General features: G+C 38.9%; 1 protein-coding gene across 10 annotated transcripts in view; it reads right to left on the bottom strand.

Annotated features, from left to right (window-relative positions):
• The window catches only part of DMD (dystrophin), a 2,097,152-nt gene that overhangs the window by 1,884,237 nt on the left and 193,178 nt on the right, over window positions 1-19,737 (bottom strand). The window contains exon 1 of one of the 10 annotated variants that reach the window (XM_087859358.1): window positions 14,988-15,219. The exons of the other annotated variants lie outside the window; for them this stretch is intronic. Coding sequence (XP_087715484.1) covers window positions 14,988-15,006 — 19 coding nt within the window. The 5' untranslated portion in view covers window positions 15,007-15,219. Of the gene's footprint in view, window positions 1-14,987; window positions 15,220-19,737 lie in introns of those variants that run through there. 10 annotated transcript variants of the gene reach the window in all.

Genomic DNA, 19,737 nt, shown 5'->3' with positions numbered 1-19,737 from the left:
CCAGTTTTAAAAATATCCTCATGCTTATTTTTTGAAAATTAAAGATAACTATTTAGTTTGAAATGCGATTTTAGGTTGGTTAACCAGCGTCCATTCAGGTCTCTGCAGATTTCTGATTGAAATGAAGGCCAATAATAAGAGTCTTAAAGAGAATTATTAGAAGAGTTGTTTAAGAAGTGAACTCTATGGAATGGGAGAAAATATTTGCAAACCGTGTATCTTATAAGGGGTTAATCTTCAAAATACATAAGGAACAATTACAACTCAATAGCGAAAACCCCAAGAACCTGATTAAATAGATATTTCTCCAAAGAAGACATACAAATGGCTGACAGTTACCTGAAAACATGTTCAGCATCACCCATCATCAGGGAAATACAAATCAAAAGAGACATGAGACAATGAGACATCTCCTCATACTTGTTGGGATGGCTATTGTTAAAAAATGAAAGACGAGTGTTGGTGAGGATGTGGAGAAATTAAGACCCTTGTACACTGTCGGTGGGAATGCAAACTGAGGCAGCCACCATGGAAAACAGTATGGAGGTTCCTTGAAAAATTCAAAATAAAAATACCATGTGATCCAGCAATCCCACTTCTAGGTATTTAACCAAAAGAACTGAAATCAGGATTTTGAAGAGATAGCCGCACTCCTGTGTTTATAGAATCACTATTTACAAGAGTCCAGGTGCCAAAACAACCTAAATGTCCACTGACAAATGAATGGACAATATATACAGTATATCTGTAACATATACAAATCATGGAATATTATTCAGCTTTAAAAAAGGAAAGAACTCCTGTCCTTTGCTACAACATGAATGAACCTGGATGATATTATGCTAAGTGAAACAAGCCAGACACAGAGACAAATACTGTATGATTCCATTTACATGAGGTATATATTATCATCAAATTCGTAGAATCAAAGAAAGGCACGGTGGATGTCATGGGCTGGGAGAAAGGGGAAACTTGGAGCTACGAATCGAAGGGCATAAAGTTTTCGATAAGCAAGATGAACAAGCCCCAAAGACCTGCTGTACAACACTGTACTACGGTTAGCGCTACCGTAGTGTACACTTGACAATTCGGTGAGCGGAAGGTCTCGTATTAAGTGTTCTTACCACAATAAAAGAAAACTTAAAAAAGAGAAGACGAAAGAATGAACTTACTCAAGAAGGAACGTAAGCAAAATTGTCTAGAGGAAGGGAGCAGTTTAAATAGACTACCTTTGTCCATTAATGTGTCTTTCAGTCTACTTGGTTTCTTTAGTTTCTGGAAATCATAGCTGCCTCTCTGGATGACCTTCATTATAATCTACACAGTCACATCGACATTTCTCCCAGAAAGCCAGATAAAGCACAAATGCAGAAAGTCTGAGCGTGGCATATAAAGCCGCCTTTGACGATTATAATTGAAGAACAACTCTGTGGGTGTTTAAAAAATTATTCCAGTTACGTGGTTCAGTCTCTTGAGATTTAGTGGTAGCCAATTATGGCCCACAGGCCAGAAAAGTGACTGATCATTGTCTGAAAACATGACGATAAAGTGGGCAGGTGAAATAGATTCAGCTTTTTTTTCCCCCATACAGGTAGATGTTGATGGAAATAATGAGAGATTTAAAAAGCTGACATAGCTTTGATTTCTTCTTTGATGCTTCCCGCTGTTGTCCATGATGTTACTCTTTATAAAACGTGGTCAGGTAAAGAAAAAGCCAGCGCGTAGTTTCTCCCCACTAATGATTAATACAAACGACTTGGCAAATAGAATTCTGCACATTGGCGAATGTAAACAGCACAGGCGGGTCCCTACACAGTAAAGAAAGACATTTTGGACATTGTCACACTAAGCTACTCTCTGGTCCCTGACCCTGCATGCTCTCATGGGGTGACTCTGCACCTACTTTTATCTTTCCCACACACCCTCGTTCATGTTACCGTAGCTCATGAAACGATTACACTTGCCTCAAGACCAAATCAAACTGCCTTTCCAGCCCTCCCGGCTGGGACGGTCATGGCCAATTTCACAGCATCTGGTAACGTGCCTCTATGACTGTTCTGCACCACGGTATTATATGTATTTGCCTGTATCTCTTCTAGACATGGTGTTCTTAACTATTTTCGTGCTATAGATCCTTTTGGCATCTGGCAAAGCATATGGAACACTTCCCAGAATGTTTTTAAAAGCGTAAAATAAAAAGGAAATCGTATAGGAAGACAAAGGAAATTAATTAGATTGCAATGTGGTTACCAAATAGTAAAGACAGGAATATTAGATGCAATTAATGCACTAGTTGAAGGTGTAAGGATTAATATAAGTTCAAACTAGTGGTTAATATCAATGATCTTTCAAAATATCTACAACAAGGGTATGATATAAAAATATTGGTGATAAATTCACAGATATTGCTAACACCGTATTGTGTCGCCTGTCTTTGTAAGTGGAAAGAAATGCTAATTTTCAGTTAGAGGTTAGGAAATATGAGGCTGCAATTTTTTCCCCCTCTCCCGGGTTGTGGACCCCAGATTAAGACGCTTGCAATTTGACTGCACGGCCTCAAGGGCAGAGTTTTTGATTTGTTCATGCTGGTGTCGTTAGGACAGAGCAGAAACACTGGCACAACCCAGGTGCTCCCCAACGTCTGCTGAAAGGTGGCTGAACTGTGTTTCGAAGCCATGGCTGCTGATTTTATCACTGCCCTTATCACATCACAACACATGAAGAAATTTGCTATTTTCAATTCGGTTCGGCAGTGGGTGCCACACACAGTGCTACATATATTCTTCTGTTTCCACAGACAGAAGCTTGAAAAATACAACTGAAAAGCATCTGCGACTAAGCGATTTGTGTTTGTTACATTTTTTCTCTCCTTCCCCCTAAGTCAATAGACGACCACGGAGATGTTGATAATGCGGCTGATAATGTCCTCATACTTCACATGGCTTCTGTGGTTACAGCTTAAATCTCTAATCACAGAACCTAAGCAGTCTCTACAACCCAGCCTGAAAATGGGAGAGGGGTAGTAGCATTAATTTCAGCTTTTCAGATAGAAGGCTCTGACACCCATCATACTGACCCGCTGAAAGACATTCCACTATTAGCAAAGGTGAGGAAAACAAAATGCTCTGTTTCTCTACTAATGGCTATTTCTTTATTACATTAAGACTGGATTAAGAAGTTGTGGTCCATATATACAATGGAATATTACTCAGCTATCAGAAAGAACGAGTTCTCAACATTTGCTACAACATGGACAGCACTGGAGGAGATAATGCTAAGTGAAATAAGTCAAGCAGAGAAAGACAACTATCATATGATTTCTCTCATCTATGGAACATAAGAACTAGGATGATCAGTAGGGGAAGAAAGGGATAAAGAAAGGGGGGTAATCAGAAAGGGGAATGAAACATGAGAGACTATGGACTATGAGAAACAAACTGAGGACTTCAGAGGGGAGGGGGGTGGGGGAATGGGATAGACCGGTGATGGGTAGTAAGGAGGGCACGTATTGCATGGTGCACTGGGTGTTATACACAACTAATGAATCATCGAGCCTTACATTGGAAACCGGGGATGTACTGTATGGTGACTAACATAATATAATAAAAAATCATTTAAAAAAAAATAAATTAATAAAAGAAGAAACGAGAACTATAAAAAAAAAAAAAAAGAAGCCCGCCCAATTCTTATGAGCCTATGATTTGGATGTCTGCCAGTAAGCTGCTTCCTGATGTCATATAAACCAATAATTTATAATTAACTTTTCAGCTCTCACCGGTTTTATTTTTAGCATATATTCGGTATAGCTATAGGTGACTTGTTATTATGTTCAATTTCATCAAATTAGATGATCAACAAAATGACAAATGCCATTTACCTTAATATGTTTTAATGACACAATTCCAACAATGATACATCTCTATTAGTACAAAATGCACCTATATAAAATAAATATCTCAAACATTTGCCAAATAGATGTAATAGATAGGACAAATATAATAACATACAATAATTTCTACTATAACAGAATTAAAACAAGGGGTCTGTCTCCAACTTTCCCAGCCAAAACCTCTTTCTAAATTCAGAAAACTTCAAAGATTTTTCATAATGCTATGCTGCTTATTAACGTTAAAAACATCAATAGATAATTGCTTGAAGAAGAAAATGGGCTTTTTCAGTAATAATAACAAATGTGTCACATAACTGGAATTGTATCAGCCTATCCCCCTGGAGGAAAAAAATGAGATTTTGGTAAAATATGATGAAGGATCCTTACAGTGTAACTTGATCATAGTCATTCTGAGTTATCATTATTGGCATTGTTGTCCTAAGAATTGATTCTTCTTCATAAGACTTCATTATACTCACTATAAGAATTAGCCCTTTGCATAGCTTGAATATAATATTAATTTATTCAACATTTAAAAGTGAGAATATTAACTGCATACATATAAGAAAAAAATACGCTAGGCACTGTTCGTTATGTTAGGCATTTGCTGGCTCATCATTCTCTTGATCTCAGAACCAGAAGTGCAGTACTCAACAAACTAACTAGAAAAAAAAAAGTTTTTAATGTGGAAAGTATAGAGTTCTTGATGTTTGAACAAAGACGAGGTTTTAAAACTTTTCAAATGAAAAAAGAAATAGGTTCCTTCTCCTTCTGCCTCTAGTAAATAGGAAAGACGATCGCAAAGCAGGTATTCCAAAATATGAAACAAAATTATCATTGCTGAAAAAAAATCTTCTAGCATCTGTTGCAACACAGAGCCATTATAATGCAATTAGACAGACTAAGGACCAGATGCTAAGGAAGCAAAATTTAAAAGATAAAGCATGGTATTATTTTGGTTAATGAATTTAATTCCAAATGTTACATGAGTGATTCATGAACTTGTTTCCCCTAAGCATTGGTTTTCACATGTTCATAATGCATTTTAACATGATGCCTATGTAATATATTGTGAAAAGTAAATGATCTCTCCTAGAATATTAGATGTTTTAAAATGACTCCACTGTAGGTACTCTCACAGGTAGATGAATAACTTGCCAATGGTGATATATGACTCTTTAAATTTACACCTCAAAAGAGTAAGAAATAGGTTATACTATAAATGGAATATAATTCTATGGGACATGATCAAAATGAAATATATTTTAGAAATATTTATCATTTCCCCCTAATATTCTCAATCCCCTATTATTGTGCCATGGGAATATATGTCAAAATAATTCTGAAAATACATTTTAAATACTTCACAAAATGTGTAGCTAAAAGTTAAAGCCCTTTAGCAAGTTCATATTTTATATTTCCATCTACAGCTGCCTCCAGTACTCATTATTTTGAAAATAAAAGTCTCCCGTACAGTAAACGTGTTATAATGAAACTCCAGATCATACCAGAAGGGCATAAATAGGAAACAAGAGAAGAAAAACAAGTAACACAAGAACCTGCTAACTCATATTTAACAAGTTTACTTTATCAGGTTGAAAATAAAATGTAGAAGCAATTATTATGCAAACAGAAATAACATCGTATCTTCATAGATGTGTAACAGCAGCTCACTCAAAAAGTAGAATCTGTGCTTTCTTAATATGGTCTGTATTTAATGCTTCTACAACTTACTATACAAGGGAATAACTTCGACATCCCCAGATTCCAGTTCCCAGGGAAGGATGATCAGCCGAAGGAGGTACGCTGATTTTAATTGTGCTCGACCTGTCAGCCCAGATCATAAAGCTCTCCTAAAGAATCTCTATCTTCACAGCAACCACTTAGGAAAGCTGTAAATATTTATTACAAAGCAGCGGACTTCATTTGAATCTTCAGGAATTGATTAATCTGTGACAAATATAGGAGGAGCACTGAAAATATACCGGAAAACACCACCTCAGCATTAATGATGACTATAGGAGGAGAACATGCCTTTTCTCATTAATGCTTATTACTAAACATCTGTTGGATAAATTAATGAAATTCCCACATACCATAGTATTTTTGGCAACAATAACAAATCCATCGATGAGGAAAGCTAATTCTTTACTTTCTTCTGAGACATTCCACATACAGTTAATTTTTCTCAAGCTAAGTGACAGAAAGCTAGAATATATTATGCTGCAGTCAAAGCTGGAAGTGACACAATTGGCCATCACAGACAAGGGGAAAGCATTTTTCCTTCTAATGAAAGTGTAATGCGGGGATCTCTTGAACAAAAAGAATTATAGTAGAGGGATGTTCCTTCTGTGGACTGTGCCTAAACTACAGATAAATATGATAAATATATGGTTGCCAAAGGAAACATTTCTCTGAACACAGTATTAGTCATATAATGTTTAAAAACATTATCTGGCACTTACTGTTTTGTAAACAACATGGAGAATATAAAACATTGCACCTGCTCTCCAGAATTTTATAAAAAAGTTACCGAAACAAAGAAAATCCACAGGAAATCATTAGCAAGTAATTAAGTTGAGAACTGGGTAAAAAAATGTGGAGCAAGAGTCCACGGAATGAAGCAGTTAGGTAGCTACAATACTAGAATGGGTTTTTGAAGATGGTAACGCTTTAGAACCAAAATGAGTAGAGAAGACTCCAGAAAGGGAGAAGGAGCCTACCAGGATCAGAGTGAGGGAACTGGCCTATGCAGGAGACAGAATATTTCATGCTGAGAACATAAAGAAAACACATCTCAAACCCTTAAGAGCACACAGTCAGAATGAGAGGATTCATATTGCTCTCGACTTAAAAGGAATTCTACTAGACTTGAGAGATACCCAGCCAATCAGCTAAAGGCCTTGAACCATGAATTTTTGTGACATAGTTATTAAAAACACTGTTATTAAAAGTAACTCATCTTTATTATCACATTTTACTTTTTTGCACTTAATTTTATTTGATCCCTGGAATTAGTGAAAATAGTCAGGAAAAGATCATTATTAAGTCAGTTTTTCATTTGTATTTTTGTCCCATTTTGTTGAGATATTGTTGACATATGACGCTGTGTAAGTTTAAGGTAACTAACATGATGATTCGATACATGTATGTATCGTGAAATGATTAAAATGGTAAGGTTAGTTAACACCTCCATCAACTCAGTAGTTACCACTCTGTGTGTGTGTGTGTGTGTGTGTGTGTGTGTGTGTGTGTGTGGTGAGAACATTGAAGATTGACCCTTTTATGGATGCAAAGACCGAGGCCCCCTGAAGATGAATGACTGACTTAAAGGCATACAGGAAGCATGGGAGTTGGGACTCCTCTCACATGTCCTGATTACAAAACCATTACCCACTTCTATAATTTCCTCACGTTGTTGAGAATCTGAAACTTGTATCATGAAGACATGTCTAGGATGTCTGAAATCACACCTTAATAGAAAATGGAGAAAAAAATCCATTAAAGGATTATCTCAACCTGTTTCAATTTGCATGTAAACTACCCTTTGTATATTATGGGACAAAACAGAGGCAGAAATGATGAAACAAGCTTACCACTGAAGACCTGACTACTCTGGAAATTTAGACAATTCAGGTCATTAGTCATGGAGTCCTAAGGGAAACAAAGTATGCCTGATTCCACACTAGTAAAGCCAGAAGCTCCCTAATTTACATCCCCTACTTGGCTGAGGATATCAGATGTGTTCGGGTTGGACAAGTTCAAGACTTTTGCTTGAGTAATTTTAAGGAATGTAACATGGTCTGAATAGTAATTGGTTATTTAATAATCTTGCTGTGGAGCCAACACAAGCTTGCCTCACTCTTAAGCACAGAGCGGGACGATTGCCTTCCTCGGCGCTAGGAAGAGCAGCCTGCATCTGCAGACCAGCTTTAGAGTCAACCTGACGGGAAATCCTGAAACACGTTTGGAAAATGAATGGATTAGTGATAAAATTAATGAGAAAACTAAAGTCTCCGGAATGAAGTATTTTTGGCATGTGATCACCTGATACGCTGCCCTCAGAAGTCCTCTGCAATTCCGTCTGCTGAGCCACTCTTGGCATAGCTGCTCTTGCATCATGGGTATTATATTTGCACCAAGCCAACTTGACTGTCCTTGTGTCACATCACATTTCGACACTAACTTTTACTCCATTGGTCAATCTCCTTCTCCACCACAATGTGCCCCTTTACCGATTTGAAAGGGCTTCCCACTAAAACTACTACTACCAACTGTATCTGACACTAACTCTAAGCCCCTCACCAGGAAATGGCTCATCATCTTTAATGTGAGTATCACTCACGCCCATGTCACACCATCCACACTGTGTGATGTCTAGCCTAGCCTGGGCTCCAACCCACCACTTCCATGTTCCATACAAAGAACAACACCTCAGACCACATATATATGCTTCCACACAGTCCAGAGTACTGAGTTATAGCCAGTGTCTTCTTTCTCCAAATGTGTCCTCTTCGCTAGTGAAACATCAAACAAGGTAGAGATTGAGCCTGACTAAATGACTATTTACCCACCATCAACCAACCCTGACCCTTCTCTTCTCATTAATGCATGCAACAAAAACGTAGCTTAAGCTGAGGCAATGCACCTGGCAAGATGCTTGTTACTGTACATACAGCGATAATCAAAGCTGCGAGAGGTTGAGTGAGGAAAGCACTGCCAGCAGACACAGTAGCAGAAATGAGTCTGGCATTTGAGAAACGACAGCAGGTCAGTGTGGCCCAAGTGCAGCAAGAACGCAGAGGAGGAGGAGGAGGAGGAGGAGGAGAAGGAAAGACATGGATCTCTCAGAACAGTGATGCTCTTAAACCAGAAAGGAACACAACCTGGTTTCCATTTTTAAAAGATCATCATGGATGCCTTGTGGCAAATGGAGCCGAAGGGGTCAAAAGCACAAGTGGCAGAGACAAGGCGGGGGGGCGGGTGTACTGCCATGTTTAGCGGTAACTTAGAATAAGATAAAATCGAAAGATATGGATGACGTCATCTACTTTTGCTGCTGTTCCATGAGTCTTTTATTCATGCATTGTGACAATCTGGCACGTTTCCTAGAGCAGCTCTTCTAAACCTTCCCACTGCTTTTCAGGTTCACAAACTGTTTCCTTCTTCTCCACCTCCGGTTCCATCTTGATGGATGACCGTTCTCTAGCTACTAAACGGAGAACAGTCATCCGGTGGGAGCCCTCTCATGCTCCCTCCTCTATCATCTCCACTGCCCTTGCCCTGATTTTTAAGCATGTGAAATAATCCATCTGCACTGCTCTGTGTTAATTTGGATTCTCCCCAAACAGACACCAAGGCGAGGACTCAAGGGTACAGTTAGTTTTTCTTTCTGATTTCAGAAAAGTACATGTGAGAGGGTGGAGAAAGTGAGATTTAGGAAGGGGGAGGAGGCGAGAAAGGATGTATTAATAAGCACATCAGTAATGGGAGTCAGGGGTTCGATCCCGTCGGTGACCCTCTGAAAGGAGGGGTGAAACATGCCTCAGAACCATCCTGCCAGCCGAAGAGGAGGCTGGGGCGCCTGTCCAAGGACTCCCATCCCCTAGTAGTTAAAGCTCGCTCCTAGTGACATCACCCCCCTCTCCCAATATTTTTGGCTCACTCCTGTTTGCAGCAGAGCAAGCTCCCATGGTGCTGGAGTAAGTTCTCAGGCAGAGCAACCAAGCAAGAGACAGGAACTCTGGAGATGGTGAGCCAGGAACAACAACGAACTCCGTTGGAGAAGGAAACACAGAGTGCAGTTCTAGCACCTTCGATGCCTGCCCCCCACCCCCTGCTGCCATTAAGACCTTGTTTATTTCTCTCCTCTAATGAAGCACTCCTTAAAGGAATTATTGTTATAAGCTAAAGGACCTTATAAATCATCTAATCCAACCCCCTTAATTGAAGATTTGAAAATTAAACCCCAAAATTCTTCAGTTAATTTTGGGGATACTATTTGCAAACCTTTTGCTTGGCCTATTAAATGTATATTGTGTTTTATACATATTTTTATAGTGTTTTATATTTTTAGGTTGCTCAATAGTATGAACATCAATTCTAGTACCTTGACATCGCATTGCTTTCTATCAACATGTACCACATCCTACTGGTTCACAAACGTTCACATCTAAGCCAGTGTCTGTTGAGTTTTATAATCTCTATTCAAGGTTTGATTGAAAAAAAATTGCAGACTTTTAAGAACGGGCTAATTGGAAATATGTGAAGCACAAAAGCTATTTATGTTCCAAATCCTCCCTACAGAATATTTTTACTTGTGCTATATATGGCCTTGAGTAGAGGTATTGTTTTTATTGTTGTTTCGTGGTTGTTTTTTAAACTAATAGAAATATTTTCAGGGTCCTGGAAACCTCCAAGGTAAGTGTTTAAAAACTGTGCTTGCAGGAGTCTGTCAGTATTTTGGTAAACAGTATCTGAAGCATAACTATAGTTTATTTGAACAGCAGGCTAGTTCACATAGGAATTGTTTTATTCATTGGAATGGCTTCACATGTGGTACACTTTATTTTTAATTTGGTTTAGTTTATGATTAACAATTACAATTCCAAAGGTGGTTAAATACATAATCTGTTGCATAAATGATACTCTCTACAGCAAGGGGCATACTTAATATATATTTTTAACTTAATTCACACTGAACTTATTTGTATCAAAAACCTTGAAGTCAAACAATCTACTGCAACTAGCCATGATGGATCATTTCATTATCTTTAATTATATGGCAAGATTTTCCCTCCTTGCTCTTCTACCAAAGAGCTTTTTTAGACACCAATGATGTTCATTTTTATTGGAGAGAGATTCATCTAAATTTCCTGGTAATTTTTTGAGAACGTCAGCACCCCTTACTCATTATTCTCTTAACTTTCAAAAAAATCTCTATTTTGAGAGTCTCTTAACTTTCAGAAAGAAAGAAAGAAAGAAAGAAAAAGCCCTTTAACATACTGTATTTTTAAGAGACTTGAGCTTCAAGGAACTTTTCTGTAGGTCCATGCTCAATCTTGGCCTGAGTCTTGAACATGGAGTAAAGTGAAACAGAACCATTTTTCCACTTTTGGCACCTTCAAAGCTGCCTAAGAAAGTACAAACAGGTGGGGACCTCCCTCCAACCCTTTCATTCCTCTTCCTTACCTTCTCTTAACCATATTACAACAACTTTCCTAAAACAGAGAGCCTTCACTTTTGTGGGGCTGAGTAAAAAGCCATCTATTTCAGGTTTTCCCTTCCCGCCATTTCCATTTCAATTTCAAGTGCTGGCTAAAATGAAATGCGCTGCGGTGTGTGTGTGTGCGTGTGTCTGAAGAGATACGATTTTGGCTTGACCATGAGGAATCCGAAAACTGAAAAGGTGAACAGATGATCGTATCCGGAAAGACTCAAATGAGTTTGTCAAAGAAACCTAGTATTAATAAGAAAAACAAACAAAAAACCCCCAAATGCCTTTTGTTCTCACATTTGGTTAATGATCTAATAGCTATCAGAATAAAATGTCACAGATATTATTCATTTGCCAAAATAAACCGCATTAAAAATTGAAATAAAAATACCCCTTTCTTTCTTTTCCTGGGCAGGTTTGCCTGTAGGATTCATTTGTAGAGCCCGTTTATTGAATGCTTGTTACATTCCAGGCAGGATTAAGTGCTAAGGATTCAGTGATGAAAGCCAAGGGAGAGGAGAGCCTGAGTAGAGTGTTAGTGTTTTTTTTTTTTTCCAAATTTATACTCCAAAATGCCATTAAGGATGGTTTTGTTTTCATAATAAAACCATAATTTATCACCATAAATATTATCCATTTTAGTAATTATCAGTTGCTTTAATCATGAATGGGAAAGCGAAAAGTAATAAACTGATAAGTGAGCCAGGCCACAATAAATCTCTTGCTATATTATTTGAACATTAGAAACATGGCACATTGCCTTTTAAGCATCATCCTCTTTCATCAGCTTGGAGTAGTATCGGCATTAAAGTAGCAAGCCAATGCCGTCATAGCTCTGACGGTTTCTGAAGCCTGTATAACAGGTAGCACGTGATAGGTAAGACAGGCAAAAAGAACACCCTATAAAACTGAAATAAATGACAGTATCTATTTTCTTGATACGTTTTATCAACAAAACTGAGAGTGAGTGTAATAAACATCTCTACTTCCTTAAAGGCCTTGTACTCCCAGCTCTAAGTTACCAACATCTAAATTCCAGTAAAAGTCAATTATCCAGATGATGCATTGAATCTAAATGTTGTACGCCATTGGAACATATCCAAGCTTAAATTTTCCTGAACGAAATGGACCATAACGAATGAGCACGTAAGTTAAAAAAACAGTAAAGATGACCATTTTTTGAATGCTTCAATTCAGTTATTAGCATCTTAAAAGATGCGTTTTAATTTTTTCTTAGGCATTATAATTAAGTAAAATACCCAGTCTTGTCAGGGTTTAAGTTTGCAAACTGTGGCTTCAGTAAAGTGAGTTGGAAAACATTCGATTTTTACTGACCCAAGAGGGAAGACGTTATGTACAGGATAGACTCCAGTGCTTAGAAAACATGGATCGTGTTTTCATTTTGTTAAAAGTATCACAGACTGAATCCTTGCTGAGGGAGATAGGTCGGGGAATAAGAATCAAAAGAGTAATTAAAAATGGATTCTTTACATCACATGTTTGAGAACTGCTGACCAACTGTTTACTTTAGTAATGTTATTGCAAATTTCTGTGGAACAATAATTTCCCAAATAGGTATTTGATATTTTAATGTGTTTAATCATTAATGGAACAATTGCCTCAATTTTGTGTGGGCAGTGTGTTTATTTTCTTGTGCAGTGGGAAACTTCTTTAAGCAGTGTGTAAAGAGCACCCAGGTAACCAGACGAAGGGACAGAAAATAAGTGCTCTGTTTCTAATAATGAATATCAGCCAAGTTCTGTTTCCCCCCCATTCATTCGGCAAGATGTTTATTGAACCCCCACCATTTACCTGACACATAAACCCCTACCCTGTTGACTGTTTTTTGAGCTCCTACTGAATGCAATGCATTATGTCATTTCCTAAGTCTTTTGTCCTTTTATCAAAAATGTAAACTTTCAGAGAGCCCAACCTTTTCTTTACCCTTTTATCTCCCACCCAACTGACATAACCTAGCCATCCTTGGTGACTCATCGTTCTCCCGATTTCCCATAAGTCTATTCCCTCTACCTAGAATGTCCTCCAACTAGATAAATCCTCAGGAGCCAAGGTCTTATTCTACCTGAATCTTGGCTAGTCTGGTTCATAAATGAGAATCTTCTCATCTTGGCAGTGCTTCTCAAAGTGTGGTCCCCACACCAGCAACATCAGCATCTCCCAAGAAAGAAACCTTTTAGAAATGCAAATTCTTGGGCCACCCCTCAGAAAGACCAGATCAGAAACTCTCCGTGGGGCCCAGCAAGCTGTATTTTAACAGGCTCTCGAGGGGATTCTGATGCCCTCCCAAGGCAGGGAGAGCCACTGCTCTCATCTACCTTCTTCCAGAGTTTTTCTGAAGATCAAAGGAGAAAAATTATGTCATGGGATTTTGAAGAAAACAAATAAATAAATCAAGGACTATGTAAGCATAATTTATTAAATAGGTCAAGGATTGTTTTTAACTTATTTTTCTGTTTCTTTATTTCCTCCTTAGTTTGTACATGCATTTAAAGATAATCTCAGCAATGTCAGCAAGCTTGGTGGCATAGTTCAAGCTGTGAGGGTTCAATAAATAGGTCGGTAAACATTGCAAATCAACACAGCTTTTGATGAAATGTCAAGCAAGACAGAGCTTAGCTATATTCGGCTCAGCTTGAATTCATAAACCATTAACTGGCCTCTGTATTTCCAGGACAATCTGTCTGATGAATAAAACACAAACAGAAAAATAATAAAAAAAAATCTTCAGAAAGAGATTACTAAAAGGCAACCTTTAAGTGAGAAATGGCAACCACATAGTTCAGAGCAAATGAGAGAGAAGTCTTGCAAAAGTGGGTAGCTTTTCTTACAAATCAAGTTATGGGACAGCGTGGGATCAAAATATACTTTTTAACTTTGGACTCTTTTCCTAATATATATTCATAATTTAAAAAAGGCTTTTTTAAAAATCCTGTGCTTTTAGGTCTGCCCTGCCCCTCAAACTAGACGTCTTCCTTCCTAATGACAGAAAAACTTACCAGAAGAGAGAGGAATTTTAACAAAATTGCCCTACTTCTAATATACAGTTTGTACATACTGATAACAAATCTTTCCTGATTCAGAATTTTAGGATCTCTTAAAATTAAAAAAACAAAAACAAAACCCAACCCACAGGTAACATGACTAATCATAACTCCTTTTTACTTTACTTAGGAGCTAGCATTTAGCAGTAATTGTTGAACCTTTAAAATCATTCTTAAATATTTCCGGCAATTAGGCAGCCTGGAATCATTGTTTACCACTGGCAGCCCAGTTTACTTCCTAATAATCTGTGAATATCTGATCATGTCTAAATCACTCTTCACAACAATCCATATTATTTTCCTTTTCTTTGACAAAAAGAAATTTCTTGAAACTATATATCACAGAGGTGTTTCTATTGTTAAGACATAAATTCTTCACATTAGTTTTCTATTGAGCTCATGGATTTAGTCTAGGTCCCGAGAAACTGAACTTGAAGGAGAACTATTATTATTTATTGATTAAGGTCTGGGTCATTACATTTTTTTGCTTGTCACTTCATATCAGAAATAACTTTAGATTCCTAAAGACCAGGTTCAAAAAAGCCATAACCCAAAAAGTAGAATCTGGGCTCCTTGTCATTTCAGTGCTTTGCATTATCGTATAGGTCGTCGACGTCAACCCCCTTCCCCTCCCTTTCTCACACCAAAAGTCCCAATTTAACTTTTAGAGAAAGCCATATGGAAGAGGAGGGATACAAATTTACCCTAGAGGTTGCAAACTGACCAGAGGAGTCACCTCTGGGGAAGCCTGCTTCCGACTGCTTGTGGCATTTATCAATCTTCTGAATGGCTGTGGCATTTATCTGCAGCTTTTACTCACCAGATGAGACCTCAGACATTTCAAATTCTGCGGTGGCTTGCTACACCTTCATAGGAAAGCTTTTTGCTGATTTCCCTGTTGGTACTTTTCTCTTACACATTCTATGGGGTCTGAGAAACCTGGAGGTAGAGTCATAGCCCAGCACAGACAAAGCAGGTACATAATCTCTGCCCAGCTTCACAAAAGCAGACAGACGCACAATCTTTTTGCACCTGTTTCTTCCACTCCGGTTGCCGTGCAAAGTGAGGTGATCTTTACAGATTCACAGGGAGCGTTTTGCAAACGCTCCCCTCTCACAGCAATGGTTTCTTCCCTCACAGGCTCAATCTACCTGATTACGTTCCCTTCTAATCAGTAACCTCAGTTTCTGTAGTAATAAGTGTGCCGGCTGCTTTATATAGGCTTTCTCGGGGACTGAAGCAGAAACCAGAGAACAAAATTCAAGGAGCTGATTATTATGAGGACACCTGTATTTTTGTCTAGCCTTCATGTGAACTTGGCAGCGCACTCGTTTATGCAAACACGTTATGAAAGAGAGCAGAAAGGAGGGCACGGAAAGAAGAGGCCGAACCGATAAAGTTGTGCACCTGTGAGACGCTAGGAGGGGAGAAAGCACGTCCAGCAATGTCCAGTGGTGCTCAAAACACATTTGAACTTCCTATGAAAATATCAGAATAAAAGTGCTTGACGTCCAAATACCTTCCTCCAGATCTACTTTTAAAAATCAATCCTCTAATCTGAAACAGACTGACACCAAACCCAAAGCACACGATGCAGAAGTTAATTCCTAAAGCAAATGGAGATTACTGAAGATCGAAGCAAAAATCCAACCATGTAAACCCTGATTTTTTAAATAAAAGAAATAATATGAATAACTTACTTGAGATTGTATTTGAAGTTCCACCTTGAATTCTGCTCCTTGCAAGTACAGAATTGTGCCAGCCTTGTGTAATGATGTTTACCCAGAGCATAAGATTGAAGTGGATTTTCAGATTAAAAATAAAACTCTTAAGTATGTCAATCCCCATCTGATCAAAGCACATAAACTAATTTTTTTCAAGTGCTTCATTAACAATATACCCAAGAAAAGCTGCATTTCTCTCAGTTTTCTTTAAAGAGGAAGTTGTTAAAATGTTTGAAGTCCATGTAAAGAGACCCGGAAAAGTTGTCAGGGCTGCTTCTATTCCGCCTAATAGACTCTGGGCCGGACTCAAGGCCCGGCAAACAGTAAGCGCTCAACACGTGTTTATTTAAAGTGAGCAAAAGCCTACGACATAAAGGGTCCCTGTCGCTGCCACTTATATTTTCAATAGCCAGCTTCTGTCCTTACCTTATTTTTAAATAAGCTACCATTTCTTAGGGCCTCAAAAGAAATTAAATGCTACTGTTCTCTTTCCTAGAAAATATTCCGCAATTACAACCATGTGCTGCCATGGAAGTTAAGTTACAATGTGAGTGATTGTTCTTTTCTTGCTCTTTTTTTCTACCCTCAATTTCCAGATGTGGAAACTTCATTTGGAGAGAACAGGAGGTGTTGGTGGGGAAAAGCTCATTAATCGTACCGTATCCCCTTGCCTCCAAAGAGTACCGCATCCAAGTTACAGAAGAACTAAAGAAACCTTGTAGCATGAGTATATAATTAGCAGTGCTGCTACATGAATGGAAATGGAGGCTGCGTAACTTAATTAACTGTAATCATTACTCACTGTCGTCCTGCTTAGAAAGATTAGTTGAGGGTATTTTTTCTGCGGTACCCCATTAGACATTTCTACTTCCATCTTAATATGAAAACGATTATGCTACAAAGACAGTAGCGTCATTCCCTTTCAATCAGATACAAACTTGGCCGAACAAGCCCATTCCATGTTTCAGTTCAGGGAGCGGAACAGGAACAATGAGAAAATATTTTGTGGGATGAAAGCTAGAGAAATTAAGAGAACAGTAGATAATTACAGAAGTGAGTGCCTTGAAGAGAAAAATAAACGGAAGCCTACAGAGGAGTTTCTATAAAGAAACTAGCGCTTGGCCCAGGAGGAGGGAAATAACAGATGACGATCAAAAAGGGAAAATTAAAGATAGCGCAGTATGAATGGGGGACCTGTATTGTTTCGTTGTTCACAAAGGCACAGCAATGCAGGATGCCCAAGGGGGCTTCAAGGACACTGTGGTTAAGGACTGCTTTCCTATAATTTATTTTTTTCGGAAGACAACCCTTGCATCTGGGAAGCATTTGTTCTTTTGAACTAATGAAAACCATCTCGCGTGCACACTACAAAGAACCGTCACACGAATACAAGAATAGGAGCACTTGTGATGGCAGCGTTCACAGCATTTGGCTTCTTTGCCTTCTCTTCACCAGCGCTAAGAAAGTTCACAGCAACTCTATGTTTCCTGAGCCCATTTCCCTGTTCTAGAAATTAAGCCAAGTCCAGTACTGCCTTTCAAGAATCTCTCCGGCAAGTCCGCAGTGTTGACGGGTTATCATTATGCCCATTTTACAGGCAAGGAGAGTGGGGCTCGGAGAGGTTTCCCAGTCCCCTTGCTAATAACAAATGGCTAAAAACCCAGCTCTGCCTGACTCCCTCGCCCGGTATGTCTCAAAAGGTCATGTGCACAATCATCTGGGTACCTTGGTAAACGGCGGATACTGAGTCAGTATTTGCAGGTGAGACCCGAGACTCTGCATTTCCAACAGGCTTTCGGATGTCGCTGCTGCTGCTGGCTTTTGAACCGTGTGCACACTGGGTAGCAAGGCCTTAGACGAGGGCTTCTCAAACTTTGCTGATATGAGAACCACCTGGGGATCTTTCAACCCTCCCAATGCCCAAGCTGCACTCATCTCCAAAGAAGAATCTCTACGTGTGAGACTCCAGTGATTCTAATGTGCAGCCAAGTTTGGGAATCCGGGCCCACAGACCTGCTGTTCTCTTAATAGGTGTGCATCAGAATCAAGTGAAGAGATAATACAGGACACAGAAGCCCAAGTTCATTAAAGTAAGGCTAAAACTTGGGCCTTCGCATGCTGACGTAGTTCCCCAGGTGATTCTGCTATCTAATCAAGCTTGAGAACCACGCTCTAGACCAAGCTCTTTCAAATCAGCTGTGTGCTGTCATGAACATTTTCAAGTTTGATGAGACTTCTTCCCTGTTAAAAATCCCTGAGCCTCTCAAACTGCAACATCCCCATCCACAGACATATTAAACACTCCCCCCCTCCTCCCCCCTTTTGTGGTGATCAGTGTCCTCATTATACATTCATGCTTTTTTTGCCTTTTTTTTTTTTTGCTTATTATAGTCAGGTGCACAATAAATCTATTACTCTGTCAGTACTTCGGTGGAAAGCATATCCAAGTTATAAGACATTAGCTTTATGCCCAGGGTAGCTATATAATTAAAAGTAATCCATTTTGAAAAAGGATATGGTAGTAAGTTCAAATGAATACAAAAACAATGATCCCTGAGCTCAACAGCAGCAGCACAATGTATCACCCTGTGGTTAAAGCCCACTTCATAAATGATCCTCAACTCTTCTTCAAGGGCCTGCGAAGATGAGGGTCATTTTGACTAGTGACACATTTTGGCTTCAGGGGAGTTTTAGCATGAGTGCTGTCAGATTATATCTCGTTAAACATTTGTGTTGGCAGGGAAGGGAGAATGTGAGCATTATTAGAAATGTAATTAGTGGAGTACAAATTTTACTTCCTTACAGCTCCTAAGAGCACATAGTTATAATAAAATTCTTTTGACTATTTGCCTTACCATTATTTCAGAACGCCAAGCTGTTAGTTTTGGTGAGGACTGCCAGGGCCATTGGTAGAGCTCTGGGTATGGTGGCCTGCACAAAGGTGCTTGAGAAAGGAAGATGAGTAGGGGCTGAAATCTGTACCCTTCCTCCACTCACCCATCCTTGTGAACCTGGCATAGGTCAGAGTGGGCTATCTCAAAAAACTGGCTCTCCTCTGGTTTGGGAGGCGGGGCTTCTTTGTCTAATTTTCAGAGCACCGTAGAAGCCAGCGGCAGCTCTGGGGATGGCATGGTGCAATGGAAAATGTTTGGTGTGCGGTTGGAAGGCATTAGGAACTAACTATATAACCTGAGGCAACTTATTTAAACTTTTAGCATCACGAGGCCTTCTACCTGAAAAAGCATGGCAACATGCCCACAGAGATCCAGAGCTCAGGCTCTATAGTGAAAGCAGATCAAGTAATGCTTGAATTCCAATTTTGCTTATGGGCTAGCTGTATAAACTGGGCATGTCACTTAAGGTACGATTTCGTTATCTGTAAAATGGGCACAATATTAATTCTAGCTTCCTCAGGTTATTGTTTGGACCAACTGCAAGGTGTTTAGTACAGCTCCTGATGCAGAGTTAGTGCTAAATAAATAGTAGCCACTATTTATCAACAACAATAATATGATGATAATAACTCACATTTCCCAAGGCTTCGGAGGAAATTAAATCAAATGATGCATACAAAATAAGACTCTGAACTGAAAAACACTGTAATGCTGTTAGAGATGGGGTTTCTTCCTTTTAGTACTCCATTTTTTCCATATCTTAATTTAATTTGATCTTTTTTAAAGATTTTTAAAATTTATTTATTTGACAGAGAGAGCAAGAGAGCACAAACAGGGGGAGCGGCAGGCAGAGGGAGAAGCAGGCTCCCCGCTGAGCAAGGAGCCCCATGTGTGACTGGATTGCAGGACCCTGGGATCATGACCTGAGCCAAAGGCAGACGCTTAACCGACT

This window comes from Ursus americanus, chromosome X (genome assembly GCF_024610735.1).
Source record: "Ursus americanus isolate L20-20 chromosome X, mUrsAme1.1.p, whole genome shotgun sequence".
NCBI lineage: Eukaryota > Metazoa > Chordata > Mammalia > Carnivora > Ursidae > Ursus > Ursus americanus.
This window is presented reverse-complemented; position numbering and strand designations above follow the sequence as displayed.